Source organism: Ascidia mentula, chromosome 1 (genome assembly GCF_947561715.1).
Source record: "Ascidia mentula chromosome 1, kaAscMent1.1, whole genome shotgun sequence".
Taxonomy (NCBI): Eukaryota; Metazoa; Chordata; class Ascidiacea; order Phlebobranchia; family Ascidiidae; genus Ascidia; species Ascidia mentula.
In genome coordinates, this window is record NC_138566.1 from 7644241 (window position 1) to 7659808 (window position 15568).

General features: G+C 40.0%; 1 protein-coding gene across 1 annotated transcript; it reads right to left on the bottom strand.

Moving 5' to 3' along the window:
* Positions 1-1591: 1591 nt before the first annotated feature.
* On the bottom strand, positions 1592-13646 carry LOC145902415 (electroneutral sodium bicarbonate exchanger 1-like). Its single transcript, XM_082990409.1, has 25 exons — positions 13523-13646; positions 13214-13364; positions 11455-11615; positions 10909-11097; positions 10423-10526; positions 10101-10224; positions 9823-9941; positions 9292-9441; positions 8615-8715; positions 7050-7224; positions 6654-6787; positions 6472-6545; positions 6120-6220; positions 5961-6031; positions 5654-5775; positions 5406-5512; positions 5083-5235; positions 4908-5021; positions 4406-4567; positions 3860-4172; positions 3336-3520; positions 2683-2829; positions 2356-2441; positions 2036-2143; positions 1592-1685 (listed from the first exon to the last, which is right to left on the bottom strand). Exons 1-25 carry the CDS (start codon positions 13626-13628, stop codon positions 1592-1594), a joined length of 3351 nt encoding a protein of 1116 aa, XP_082846535.1. The 5' UTR covers positions 13629-13646.
* Positions 13647-15568: the final 1922 nt, after the last annotated feature.

The window sequence follows — 15568 nt, forward strand, 5'->3', positions numbered from 1 at the left end:
CCGTTCCGAGGACTGTCTAAACGTGATGGTCTGATTGGAAGTTAGTCGGTATTATCTACAGGTTGCAATTCTTGCATCATCGTAGATCTTGATGACGATCAAACATGGGTGTAGTAGACTGTAGTAGAGCAGCACAACAAAGTGCACAAACATTACACGAAAGTGATTGTACACACATTTGATTGTACAAAAAATGTTGTTTAAAGTGCACATATTGTTCTTCTTCTTCGCCACTCGGGATCCAAACTAAAAATTTTGTCTTAGTATATATTCCAATGATGGCACGCCAAGGCCAAACCGCTTGTTGGAGTTGCACACAGCAGATATTTTGAGCATAAAACATTCTTTTTCGATACCTGTTCTCTGCATTGCAGTCATACAATTATCAAATGTTGAATGCCTTGCACCCTTTTGTCAAATGAAAAAAAGTATGTTTCAGTCGGTTGTGTGTGAAAAGTCTGCTGAAATGCAAAATTTTGGTCAGCAAATTCCTGAATTTAGTATTTATTTTACGAAACCTCGTGTTGGTATATATTGCTCTGCCACCCCTCACCACTATAGCGCCATCAAGTTTATTTGGTAGCGCGACGTCACTCCAGCGTAACAAAGCAAAAGCACGCGAGCGTCGCAACGGCAGTAGATCACGAAGAGTGGCTAACACAAAATGGTGTGCATGGCGAGCAAAGAGCAATAAACAAATGCAAGCAGCACACCCATAAACATAAACTTATACGGCTGCGTCTCAACACCAGCAGATTCCCAGCTTTTGGACCTGCGACGCCACATCTGATTTGAAATGTAGGATATTCTCTTGACCTGGAGTATCAAACTATTAAGTATTCCTTTTGGCCTTTACAATGAAACCTATCCAGATTGTGAACACATTTTGAAGAATTTTGATAATTTTAGAGGAAAAAGCGCAGCAATAGCAAACCAAGCCGTTGAAAAATATATAAATCACACAAATAAAATATATGCATTTAAACGCATCAGCGTCAATACAAAGCGAACTGATGACATATTTTGTGGGAATAACTTTGTAAAAGTGAAAAAGTATACTGGAGTTTGTACATGTCTTATAATAACAAACTTTCTTCATCATATATACAACTTCGAAATAATGTGGCAGGGTGAATAACCAAACATGAAAGTTAGCAAAAGCAAAAATACAGCGCGATCTGCAAAATTGATTTTGCCACGGTACGAATTAAAAAATAACATTACTAAAATACATGATTAGCTCCATTGCTGGCAAACACAGCCCCTGCGGAAGTTTTATCACTATGGCAACAGGTTACTAGCATATTTTTGTGACGTCAAATAAAGTGCGACAGGATAGTTTTGTGATGTCCAAGCGCAAGCTCCGGCAGGACAGCTAGTAATAATACATACTCAAAAAAGCGTACATACTCAAGAAGAGTGATGGTAGATGGTCAGATATGCACGCTCGATTAGACCACCTTTCTTTAACCACCCGCATTAGAAAGCACAATACAAAAATGAGACTCTCGGTTTCATAAGAAAAGAGTCGTATGTACACATACATATATGCGTTCTGAAGCGAACAAATGTAATATATTAAAGAGAGCGCTTAGACGCTAGCTTCATCTTCGGTGGAGGTGGAAGTCAAGCTCTTGATTTCGCTGCTGTGGCGTTTTCTCGAATGCGACCGAGATTTCCTATTTCTGGAAATAATGACGTGTATTTGATTGTAATTCAGCTTATTGGGATAAACATTGTAATAGCTGCAAAAGCAGAAGATGTCGTATTGCAAAACAAAACATTGCAGGTAATATTTATTTATCTACACCTGATAGATTTTTGTTCAGTTCACTTCTGTAACAACCATGGTCGAATGCAGCATAAATATTCGAAATTTGTAAACATTAAGATCATCGAAACGTCGATTTGTATTTTGAACAGTAAAATTTACGTGGATGTGACAGAGTTAAAAACTCAGATCATTCGAAATTCTGTCAAAACAACCCTCCCCATATTGTGGTTTGGTGTAATCCGATATTGAGATACGATGTACCTGTGTTTGAAATCTGATCCGTTCGCAATGTCGTTCCCGTTAATTGTTTTCCAAATTGAAGTTTGCGACATTTCCTTGCTGATGTTGATACTCGGCTTATGATCCGGGCTGAGCAAAAGTTATACTCCGTAACCAAATCATGTTAGGGTTAATGTGTCAAAGTTAACAGGAAATCAGGTATCGTTCGTTAGGATTTCTGACATTCGTTTTTTACGTCGGGAATTTATTTGTCGCTACAGTTACAAATTAGTAGTTTGCACTAGTCACGTGAATTCATTCAACAAATTTTACTACACTGAAAAAAAATGACAGAAACTTACTTGTATTTGATTTCAGTAACCGGTACAGTAAGCACCTTCCCGTCTTGCAGTGGCAAGTTTACAGTTCCCATGCCTGACATGGCCATCTGCAAACGTGTGGAAGTACTTCCATTAGCCATCGACCTCATGTGTATAATAAATCACAATATAGCGCCGTAAATTTGTCTAAATTTTAAGAAATGAAATGCTCAATTTAAAAGAGTTGCATTTGACGACTGAATCGAAAAAAAATAATTTACAACGTCATAGCAAAATTCGATTTCGAGAATTCTATTCTTTTCTCAGCTGAACTTGGAAAATATCGACGAACTAAAACGACAGTTTTACCTCCTCTTCGTCCTCATCTTTTTTCTTCTTGGCGTCTTCCTTCTTCTTTTTGGTTGATTCCGGCATGATGTCATCGAGCCATTTGAGCTCCTGTTGCGTGAAGATTCCAAAATCGAAGAGTTTCCGTACGCCAACTAGCGCGGCAACCTAACATAGAGAACAAGTTTACATCACGTGCGTAAACCATTTCAAATGTTATCGCGATATTTCACATTTTATGAAACGTGCAATTTTGTAGGGATTATGGGGATTATAGAAAACAACTTATGTGAGCTTTAGACAGATAACACTGTTTCGACCCATCAATACAGACTCTTGTAGACAATTTGGCCTACCAATTTTAGACAATTTGGACTTCCGCAGTCTGGTAACTATATACACTCACCGTCATACGTTCGCTTAATTTATATTATTGACATTGCATTGCTTTTATAGCAAAAATAGCATTTTTTAGTAGATCAATTAAGTAATTTGACAAAAGGTGGTTGAATTATAAAATTTAACTCAACGTAATATGTCACAAAACCAGCATATTCCTTGTTTTAGGACGCGAGGCGCCACGTATCAGCTATTTGAAACTCAGCATAATGTGACGCTAAAACGATACCGCACGATACTGCAAAGGTTTTGTTGTCCTGTAAGCATCTACTCACCATCATTGGAAAAACAATTGAAATTGGAGATGTGGATTTAATCACCCACAAAACTGTGAGACCCAGAGCTTGAAAGCCTGTGAAAAGATACACCTTGGATAGGCGGACGTGACGCAGGTATATAAAGTCAGGCTGGTGTTTGGGAGGCATCAAGAACAATTTCAAGCGATCAAAGAATTGGACGCCTGGAAACAACAAGGTATATTGTTTATTCTGATGGCCTGCTATTCATAGTTTATTAAGGTTAGATAAAACTAACTGCTAAACAGCACTACCATGCGGTGCTTATTTTTGGCTTGCGAGTTTTCACATTTAAAAGTGGTTGTTTTTTATTAAATACGGATTTTAGTCTTGCGTGCTATGTTTTCACATTTAAATACCAGGCCGACCTGACAAAATATAAAAAAATATAATTCACACCACACCTTCAACATCGGGCTAAGTTCAGGAAATCAATTTAATTTAATCTTTAGCCATGACCGATGGTAACCCTAGCCAGCATATGCGGTCTGACCAACGCATACCTTTTAGTGAGGATACCCCCATGTACAGAAACACTCCGTACAACACAGGCATCGGGATGTAGGCGAGGATAGGAGTGAGAAACACTGACAGACCGATCATAAGGAATATCATGAGACCGGTCACCCTCTGTTCTCGCACCCCCAGGAACTTGGGGGCTTCACCGGGGGCTGATGTCTCCGTTTCCATCTTGAGGGAGTTGACGTGGGTGATACTGAGCACAGTGGCGGCCACGAACCAGGGTAGCCCCATGATGGAGCACACTACGAGCATGATGGCGACCACGAGGAGGTCGAGGTGATAACCGCATCCTTTCTGATGACAAAGGCATAAAGTTAATGATAAAGTGTGTGTTGGTGTAACGACATTTCACATTGATGGCAGATGATGTTTTTTTTCAGTTTGGTCGCATTGCTATAAATGTGGTTTACGCACATTAAAACTCATCGTTTATAATATAATCGGTATCGGTCAACATCAGCTGCGCGATATTTAGAGTGAATAATATTGCAAAAACATGCGTTTCTCTAAAGAACAGAAATACAAACCTTTAGTTTATTCTCTTTCCTGTTGACAATAACAGCGGTGATCTGCTGGTCCATGAATATTAGGATGGTTGCTAGCAAGGCTGGTACGAGAGCGAGTGGGATGGTCCACCATTCGTTCTTGCTAAACGGGTCAATGAACCAAGTGCGGTCGTTTCTCGTGGGCTGAAATTGGTCATAAAAGGTCCAACATAAAACAGTAAACCGAAAGTGTTTTTCGACACAAGCACGAGCATGAGTACACATGTATCATCGTTACGGACGCGGGTGTAACTAATACTCGAAGTTTGCCATTTTGTCCTTATGTTCGATAGCAATATCTCAGAAGCTATATGCCCCATTCTGCTTTTGGGTGCTTATTTTAGTTTTTGTTCAATTTGGTTTGACAGTTTTGCAGATTATAGAAGTTCAAATGTTTAAAACCCGAGGAATTATACTGGAACCATTAGAACCATCATGTAAAAATCTTTCAGTGTAGAGTTTTTAAACATTAGAAAAGACTTACTCTAAACGTAGCTGGCACAGTAAGTTTTGACGTGTTGATCTGCATTAGGATGTCGAAAAGCACGTTGAGGCCAATGGCGATCGTCACGGCAAAGTCGCTGATTATCGAGCGCACCTGTCATCACAAATCCGATTTAAGCAAATTTCCTTTCGAGGAAAAGTAAGGAGTGACGTACTTTAGTGGGGAAGTACCGTGACGTCTTGAGGCCCTTGAGGAACATCGAAATGGAAAAGGTGCCGAAAAAGAGAATTATCGACATGAAGAGAGCGTCTGGGGTGTATTCGCACGATTCGCCGACCAAGGATCCGCACGAGTCGCTCAGACATTGCTGCAGGAAGCAGAAGTGACTTTACGACCAAGGAAAACAGTCGGTGTAATATCGGACAATTTAAAGATTCATTTTTGAAACTAGAAAGAAAAATATTTTGAAAAATTCCAAACAAGATGATCTCAACTAACATGAGAACACACAGAATAAAACTCCGATGTTCCACAAACCTGCTTGGTTAAGTTAAACCAATCCACCGTGTCGACGCTACTAAAATTGTTCAGCTGTCCGTCGTAAGCACAAGTGTACGATTCGGCACCAGTCCGATAAAAAATACCTAAATAATATGAATCCTTGATAAGAAAAATCACTTGCGCATTTCTTGACAAAAAAATGTTGGTAGCCAAATTTAATTTTTTTATTACAATTCGGTTGAAATGGTTGCATTGTGAATATGGTTGGATTTTAGGCAACTCACCATTATAATTTTGCTCATGCGAATGTGTTATCGCATCCATTGATTCTTGGGCCATGTCAGAATATGTAGTGTTTTCATTTGTTATGTTGTATGTATTCACGTCTGGTGGAAGGCAATCACACCTGATAATACCACAATTTGCTGTGTGAGCCACAAACAGGAAAGTTCGAATAAAATGTTTTTCGTGGTAAGAAAATGTTGAATATTTACATCTTTATACAAACGCATTTTGGAAAGTTGGATTTTATGACGTCAACGGTGTGATTATCTTTTTCTGAAAAACACCTTACATCAATTTAAAACTTACCCGTATAAAGTGATTTCATTCGGATCCCAGCCGTACCAGATCCTCAGCTTGTCGCCTTCGTGAATCAGTTTCTAACGTAGAAGAAAAAAAAATCGTGTTTGGAATAAATTTGCTATCGGGATCTGTGGCATGGGAGTATTCAAATGTCTTAGAACTTACCTTGAAGGCTTCGTAAATGAAAATGAAGGAAATTAACGCAGAAAACGACTCCTCGGTGTATCTTGTTATGTACGACACCATGCTGCTTGCGTCCGTTGCCACTGGAACATTGCGAACAATTTAATCTCAGCCACACAGAATATTCTTCCTTTCTTATTAAACACAGCATCCTCCGAAGAGGACTTGTTAGTGATTTCGTTCCAGACAAGTGTAATGTTCTGATACAGTCAGCACAAATATTGCAGTAATTGTAAAATTTATCTTTGGAACATCTTTTTGTCTTGTTTTATGACTTAATCATTCGTGACGTAAAATCAGAAAGGTCGACACAAACAATTCGAACTATTCTCACCCAGCAATACGCAGATTGCTCCAGTCCAAACTCCGACCCAAAATCGAAACGAGATGTAATCGATTCCAACAGCACTGAACACAAAAATCAGCTTTAGATTTTTTCCTATTCGTGCCAAATATTCGTCAGACTTTGATCTCAAAGTCTAGGTTTTCGGTTAACTTTTGTATAAAACTTCTTACGTGCAAATTTCAAACATGATTTTCTCGAAGACAAGTATGGGTCCCGTGCTGCCGATAATAGTCAGTGGTTGGCCGGCGAATAGGTGGAACATACATCCTGACATGGCGCCTCCAAACATTGATTCCATCGTTCCCTTAATAAACATTCACTGCTCGGTAAGTATTGTGGGACGGTTTGTTTTGTTATTCAAATGCTTTTTATATTTTTTTGTGTTTTTCTCAAAAGAAAAAATGTGAAATATGGCGAGAGTTGCAATTACTTGTTGACATTTTTATATTTAAACCTTTAAGTTTATGTTACATAAAAAATAGAAATAAGATGTTGAAAATGTTAAAATTTCAAGATACTTTTACACGTCAGGGTAGCAATTAAGTTTTATTTTAAATGCAGCTTACAATGTAGTTGTGCGTTGCGTCACCTAGCAAACCTCCAAACGTCACAATAGGAGTAAGGACAGCAAAGTAAAGGAAGATGAAAGAGGCGACGCATTGGATGCTGAAGCAGTCGGTGAAATCGGATTTGTACCACTTTGCCTTCCGCTTGATGTCGCCAATGAGGCCGCCAAAAATCCTGCAAGTTTACAAAGGGTGACAATTTGCTGAATTATTAAATAACAACATTATTTCTGATTGAAGGTAGGTCTGCAATGGTAGCGTGATTGAAATTGTGCAAGACATGTGGGTGTAGAACAGTTTTAACCGTAACCGCGTTACTATTAATATCTGCGGTCAACATTTCCGCGAAAACAGGATTCCCACGCACTCAGCTAAACATCCTCAGCTCCACTAAACCATGCCGTATGTAATTGGCAACCCGGTGCTTTCAAAGTTAAAAGGGTACACATTAAGCGCTCAAGCGCTATACCATTGGTGTTTGCAAGCTCGTAAATACTCGACGCATCGAATCCGGCGACCCGCTTTATGTCTGATATTGACTGGGGATTTATACTATGTTCCGTAGGTATGTTTACCGCATGGAGTGAAGTATGATACTCGCACACTTGAAAGCATTTGTAGTTAAATGGAAGAAAAAATTAACAACATACTGGTAAGAATTTTTTGTGTAACTCTTTTGTAAATTTTTGTTGTTCGATTACGAATTGTTTGTTGCATCAAGCAAAGAAAATACAAATCGTATTAGTATAAAATTCCTCAGACACCCGAGATTTGGCCACAACAGCGTTCTGTAAATAGGATCTGTGATCAGAATCGCGTCGCTTATTTGCAATAAAACCCCTGTGATTTGCGTTGATGACAAGTATTTAACCATATTTGAAGGCCAAATCTATATATACCGATACCCATTTTTCTCAATGTACATAGCGTCCAATCTAACACTGAAGTAGGCTGCGCAAATGCGTTGCCCCCCGCAATGAGTTTGCAAAAGTGTATTAGACAATAACGCTTACCGCGAAGGGCATTGGCTTTGGGGCGCAAGTGTTGCGTAACAACGAGAATTGCCTTCGTTGTTGGCCTTAGAAGTTTAAATATCACGGCGTAGCTTTTGCAGTTGGAACCATTCCAGCGTGTTCCAACGGCTGGTTAGCTAAATTAGAAGTTACGGTAGGAAATGTTAATATTGTTCGACGCGGGATTTAAAGTCTTGTCAAGAATAGGCTCCGATAAACGAGCTGTGTTCAGTGCACACAATTTCGACCTACAGCGTATCTGACGCAGAGCCGGCGGCACTGATGGTTGCTTGGTATATGGTGATTTCCACATCAGGGTCTGTAAAGGTTAAAACCCAACGAAGTTCCGGTTACTACGAAGAGGCCGTGAGAGGGAGAGGGGGTGCTTGCTATAAGCTGCAGGCCCAATAAGTCGAAACAGTCCGCACTGTCTGTAGTTAAAGACCCATACAAGTAATTAAAATTGCAAAACGAAGCAATTTTAGACCTAAATCGCTGTCGAGGGGTATGTGGTAAAATTTAAATGCTAGGAAAGGAATACAATGTTCGTACTTTCCCGTTCTGAGCAACTCATCTCCCACAACTCCATGTTCAGGTCCATCTCCGTCGCTTGTACTGAGTTTAGGGTGATGGGAGGGCTCCAACCGCTTTTTCTACAACATCAAATCCTTTGTTTGTTTGTTTTTTTACAAGCCCCATCGGCACAGTGGGCATATTTATCTAATGCCAACGTCTGGAACTCGGCTGGGGATGCGTTCCAGAAATATTTTATGTAATCCGGTCGCCTCACACCCCTTACTCACTGTTTAAGGTTGAAATATTCGTATTATTTCAATAAAACTCTATCTTGAAACGTTAATTCGACATCACTTTGAAAATATGTAGTGCAATGAAGAGGATTTGTAGTAACATAACATACTCTGATCAACGCGCCATTTTTTACGTGTGCCGTTTTTCCACCAATGTAGTGCCAAATTGCGTCTGTGTGGTCTATGTTGTGTACCCGTGATATGGGCGCTATACTGGATCCACAAGCTTACAAAAATATCCAAAATTTAGGTACAAATTTTGTTGCGATACCCTCGTTTTGAGTTTCCAAGGATGTCGCGTAACAATGGAAACAAAGGTAGGTCCCAAGTGCGGCGAATCGTTCCAAGCACATTCCACGCAAAAAGTTCACAACCAAAATTTGATAAAGCAGGATCTGGGCAAAACCCAACAACAAGTACCTGATTTCCAGGCAGGTCCTTGGGGGGTTCGATTCTTATGCTCGCATCCCAAGCACCAGGAGGCATCACAGTGGCCTGGTCAAGAAATTCGTCAATTCCAGCCAACAAATCCCTTCGGGTCTTCGCCTTGTACGCCACCTCGTGGAAGACCTGGAAATAAATATTAAAGTCACAAATTATTTGGCTAAAGTTGTATTTACAAATGTTTTTTTTTTGTACTATAAGAATGGGGCCAATAATGTGAATTCCGTGAGCTGCTAACACATGGCCACTATCTCCACCTTTAAGGGTTCATCAGTGCAGCGTGGTGTGACTATTGTAGACGATCATGCCGGCCAAACGTCAGACCAAGCTGCACTGATGAAACGCTATAGGTCGATACAGTGGACATCTGTCTGCAGCTTATAGAAGTTATTTACGTACATTATCGAGTAAGCTGCAAGCATGCAGAACAACTACTTAGGGAACATACACTATAAAGACCTAGGAGATTACGAACCCGCTATTTCACAAAAGATTCAATATTTGTACCTCGTCGGTCATAAGAGTAGCGATGGATCTTCCTATCTCATGGTACTGACGATGTTTACCAACAGGACCGAGAAGGATAAAAACAAAACGGGTTTTGATGGGGACCTCGGTGAGACGATCTGTAAACACATGCAGAACCACTAGATACGCAAACGTCAGTGGACCGTTGCCACGGCATCGCCGCTTTTATCGTATTAACCAACGAGGGCTGAAGAAAGTGGTCACCTTCGAACAAGTATACTACAAATACAAACATGCCTCCTTTGTGTGAAACATACCAAGCAGAACACTCTCTTTAAGTCTCACAAACGCAATGATCTTCTGCTCCAGGAAGTCAACTTCTCCGATGAGGACATTGGACGCCTCGGCCCCCGGCGGGATTTTTTTCATGAAGTATGGAACCTAAAGAAAAAGCAACCAGTGAGCAAACCACAGGTCCTTGGATGTAATCATTGTAAACAGCCCAATTGAACTGTGTTTCTCACAGCCTTGATGACATTGTTGTTCTACCAGAGCAACAAAACGTTTCAATCCAAAATAAAATAAACAATTAATGACAACTCTCTCTTGTTAAAAAGATCAAGGAGGATCGTCACCCACCTTGCTTTTCTTGTCGCCATCATAAAAGCTGCTCTGTTGTTTCAAGCCTCCGGAAGATGGCACAGAACTAATGGATTTGGCACGCGGCTCGTTAGATGACACAGCTAAACGGATATTTGTTTAAAAATATACGATTTTAACCTTGGTAAAAACGAATAGAAAGGACAGAAACTCAATGACGAATTTTAGCCTTTATATTTTATATTTCATGCGATCAAGCATTTTTGTGAATAAGGTTTTCGACAAAAATCTTTGCAGCTTAATCCACATGATTAGGTAAAGATGAAAAAACTGTATTTCGTATGCATAGATCGTTTAAAACTGACTGTTTTACTAAGTACTCCACCTAGAGGACATATTAATAATAAAATAAACTCTATTTGTCTAGAGTGAGACACAGCGTACGGCTTGCCACAACTACCAAATTATGGGTGTCTGCTGAAACATGCAGTTTCTGACGTGACTATATATATATATACATCTTACATTGCTTCTTGGGATGCGAATCGGAATTCCGTTTTGCGAAGTCGGATATTGACTTGATGGGACCCGACATTCCCCTGCGCTTCTCGCCCTGGTGTTCGTGGCCACTTAACAAAGCTGTGCGCACCTTCTCGCGAACTTCATCGTCGGACGTCAGTTGACCGTTCTGCACCATTTGATCCAGGACAAGATCTGCAATTTTGACGCGCTTAAACATATTGACAAACAGGATACGGCAATTTGATCGTTGTAAAAGTTGTAGCTTTAAATCAGTGTTTTTCATACTGTGGACCATTTTAAGGGCGTTGCGTTACAATTTAACCAAAGAAATTAGAGTTTTGGGGAAAAATGAGGGCAAATAACATTTTAAGTCTGCCTTCTGCGTCCGAAAATTAGAGGTGTACAGGATTAAATCTTTTCCAAATGCGTCAGAAAAGTTTGGGAACTAGTGCTTTAAACTAACGGGTCTTGGTGTGTTTCTAGTTTGACTCATAAGTATTGATTCACGCGTTCAGCTAGACTTGTCACAAATGTAATCTGTCGCCATACCGGCAATGTCAGAGATCTCAGTGGCAACCATGTCGAGTTGTACCACCCCGTGCATGATACACGACCTCAGTTCGAACAGACTGTGCAGACTGAGTGATGCGACGTGAGGTTTGCTCCATCGGTCTCCACCCTCTTCAACACACTCTTCAAATTTGATCCACCTGAATATATCAACTGTGTTGAGCGTTGAAACGCGATACTTTGTTTATAAACTAGTAGTTTAACTTCTATTGTGTTGTTGTGGTTGCTGCCAGGCATATTGTATTACAATTAATCTGCTCTTCTGGTACAATTTAATGTAACTTTTGTTCACCGACTTTTCGCTTGTTATTCAACTATAGGCTTTATTCCTTTACCTGATAAAGCCTAGGTGAGTAGCAGGCAAAACGTTGGTGATTAAAAATATACGTTTAATTGTGACAGAAGAACAGAATAATTGAAATAATATTTGAACTTATAGCAATAAAATGATTTGCTGGTGGTAGGTGTTATTCCACATTGCATTTCGGTGACACCATTGATGCCTATTTGTGGAGGTAAAAAACATAGGCTTGTCACACAACGTAGACGTCGAGCAAGATCTCATGACGAAGGTTCTCACACAAAAACTGTTCATAGTTTAAAAAATCGTGCCCTGTTAACAGAGTTTTTGCAAAATTTTTGAAAAATATTGTTACTTATTTGATGAAAAAGATAAATTCTTGCTTCTGATTGCTCATGGTGGAGGGATCACTTATTTATTTGCTACAAAATCCAATACTTCGCGTTTAAACCGCTGCCCTCTCTTCGCGAGGTCGCATATATTTACTCTGGCATACTCGGCGGCGACCGTGGTGACTAATCCCCCCAATCCCATACGGATGGCAGACTCAAGTGATTTATTTGGTGGCGGCCATAACGGTCACTATTGCGAAATTTATCTGGAATCCGAGGAATTTACCACTTTCCTTATGGCTGGTAAACATGGTGTTTCGCACGTTGCACCAGAACTCTTATTTCAAAACTATCAGCATGACTTAAACGCATACGAGTGAAACCTGAATTTTACCACCTGTCTAGATGTTGTTGGGTTTATTTCCTCGATATTGGTTCATACCCACGGTCATAAACATCTCCTACACGTTAAACACTTTTATGTTTCTCCAAAAATTCGAGCCTTGCACGCAACAAGTTGGTCGGCATAAAAAATTGTGTGCTAAGTGGCAACGACTTTGGATTTGCCCTCGTACAAAACTCCATCACCACGAATAACTGATTGGTATGTGGGCCAAAATATCAACAACTTGATACGTCAGAATACCGACGCCTCATCGGATGGAAGTAGATTTAAATAACCGTCGCCAAATACGATATTTAGGGTTTTCCGTTGATAAAGCAAACATGTAATTGAGATGCGGAGCAACAACAGAGCAATAAAATGGGGCATCGAGGGTTAATTAAGCAGGGCTACTTTGGATTATCGAATTCAACCTCACGCTATCATCAGGGTTCCGAGGGCTTTAGTTTGTTGTAAAGACTTAATGACCTCCAAGATTTTTTGTGTCCATGTCATTTTAATTTCTACATGTACAGTTGATTTACGTTGTAGTCTTTTATATCATTGTATCAGTTATATGCCAGCATTTAACAATGGTTAAATGCTGTGAACAAAACAATGCCGGAAAGCGAAAAGTTACTTTCAGGGGTGTAAGATTGAACTCTGATTTCATCACGGTTTTGTGCCTTTTTCTAAAACTATTCGAATTAGTTTTCAACTTACCTTCCTGTTTCTTTCCAAATGGTCTCTCCTCCTTCTTGCTTCTTCAGTTCCTCCATCTCAGTGAACACGCAGGGTGTCTCGTTGTCGCAAAAAACACTATCTTGAAGCTCGGAGTCCAGAATAAATTGGACTTGTTCGTACGGAGGGGGAACTATGAAATTGTAAGGTGCATTTTAAACAAAAAAGCATCGCTATCTATTTTAAGTTCAACTTCAATAATATCAACCTTTAAAGATAATTTAATCTCAATATAAATAATTATTGCTCTTGGCAACGCATCAGTTGTTAAGAAGCTGAGTCCGTGCTTACTGAGTTCCTCCTCCTCGTGTTTTAGTTCATTCCTACTGCTGCTGCTTCTACTCCGGAGTCTCCCGTACTTATTTTTGGACTGCATTTGGCTGGATGCGGAATGCATCCCAACGCACACATTTCTATGATTGTCTGAAAGCAAAAATCACATTGCCATGATTGCTTTCACCTTTTACTTTAATAATTATTTCGTACAGCTTTTATTGCTTTATCTTTTATTGTGTGTTCTCGGTAATGCATCGATTTTGGCATTGGCGTTATTTTTGTGTGTGACTTTTGTTCAATATAGTGCGCCTTGGAATGGATTTTAAAAATATGGACTCCCACTATTTAGGTCCGTTATCGTGTTTGTATTTAATAAATTGTTTGTCAAACTGTGATAACGATTATAAATATTTACCATCTGAAGCATCAAGATGAACCCGTGATGCTCTTCTAGTATCAATAGTTGGGTGGTCGTCCTCATTTAATGTCTTCAAAGTAAAATGTTTATTGAGTTGCTGACATTAGTACACACCGTTTCCGGCCTGCAAGGTCTCATCAGTGCAGATGGTGACCGTACCACTGAACTAGATTTTAAAGTAGCAGGCTCAGAACTTTCCAATTTGTGATATTCTGCGGCAACGTCGATCCGTTGGGTAATCATTACTGGGTGTCAAATAACAGAGACGGGCCACTGTGTAGCACACTAAAAGTACTATAGGCTCGCGTGTCGCTTAAATCTTGTGTTATTGTGGTGAAAAGTACTGCGAAGTGGAAAATTCAGTCCCAGCTAATGTAAAAGCTCGTTCAACGCTATAGCCACATTCCATTTTTCCGATTTCTAAGTCACGAAAATTCGATTTTGGACAAAACATATTTTATGCTACGACTTACCGTGGCTATTTCGTAGTCTTGCAACAGACTTCGCCATGTTTTCGACAGCGACATGTTACAGTGTACGGAAGACAACTCTAATTGCTCGAAACCTTTTCTTCGGCCAAGAGATTCTGTTTCTTTTCACTTCAGCTTCTCGAAAAAAAATTGGTACAGATTCAAGCTAGAGTTTGAACTGACTGATTGGGCACAAGAAGAAGACCGGCACTTGGCCAACTGACTATATAACCGGGAATTTCGACAAACATTTATGTGCGTACAATCGCACCCGCATATACAAGTGATCATCAAACGTAACCGTGAGAAGGTAAACAAATGATTGGGATATGGTGTGGCGCCAACTCAACGCTGCTCGTCAACGCCGTGCGTTTGTCAAATACAAGGCATCGTTTGACGTGTGAGAATAGAACATAATTAATTCCGCCTACGCCCACAGATATATGCGTGATGGCCAAACGTGGCTTGTTTGAGTTTTGGGTGCTTGCAAACGGATACGTATCAGTACAAATCTCATTAGCAATGTCTCTGCATTTCAGTCATCTGTGCGCAAATGTGAATTTACCTAAATATTTATTACAACGAATTGCTGCTGTAGCCAGTTGTTAGGATAGCAAAAGAATCATTCCTAAATGATCCTACTGGCTTCGCAGCCCTGGCATTGCAGCCTAGCTGGATGAGATCTTGATACGATAGCTTTGATCGCCAAGTAAGGACCTGCGCATTGGGGAGATCCTGCCAATCATGCCAATGAACAAAAATTTACTGCGTTGGATTTACAGTCATCGATAATACAGAGATTATCTTTATTACTGGTTATGAGCTTGGATGCGATGCCGCAGTGAACGTGATGATCGAAACATCATAGCTACGATCAATAAGTATAATGGGCCTGTGCACCTTGCCTTGTCATGCGATAGCATATGAAACACTTCCGCGTTGTATTACTTTTAACCTAATAAACGGCATAAAATCCATTACTTTATGAGGGAAAAACAAATCTACTATTTATCAAGCAATTATTACCACATCCTTCATAGTATCATTAGTTCTTCCCAAAATCTTGGCACAACACGATGACAGCAAATTCACCTTGATGGCAAGCTGAAGTTTATCCTTAAGTACAGCAAATACCGCAAGACACAATGCCCTTACATATTGAACAACCAAACA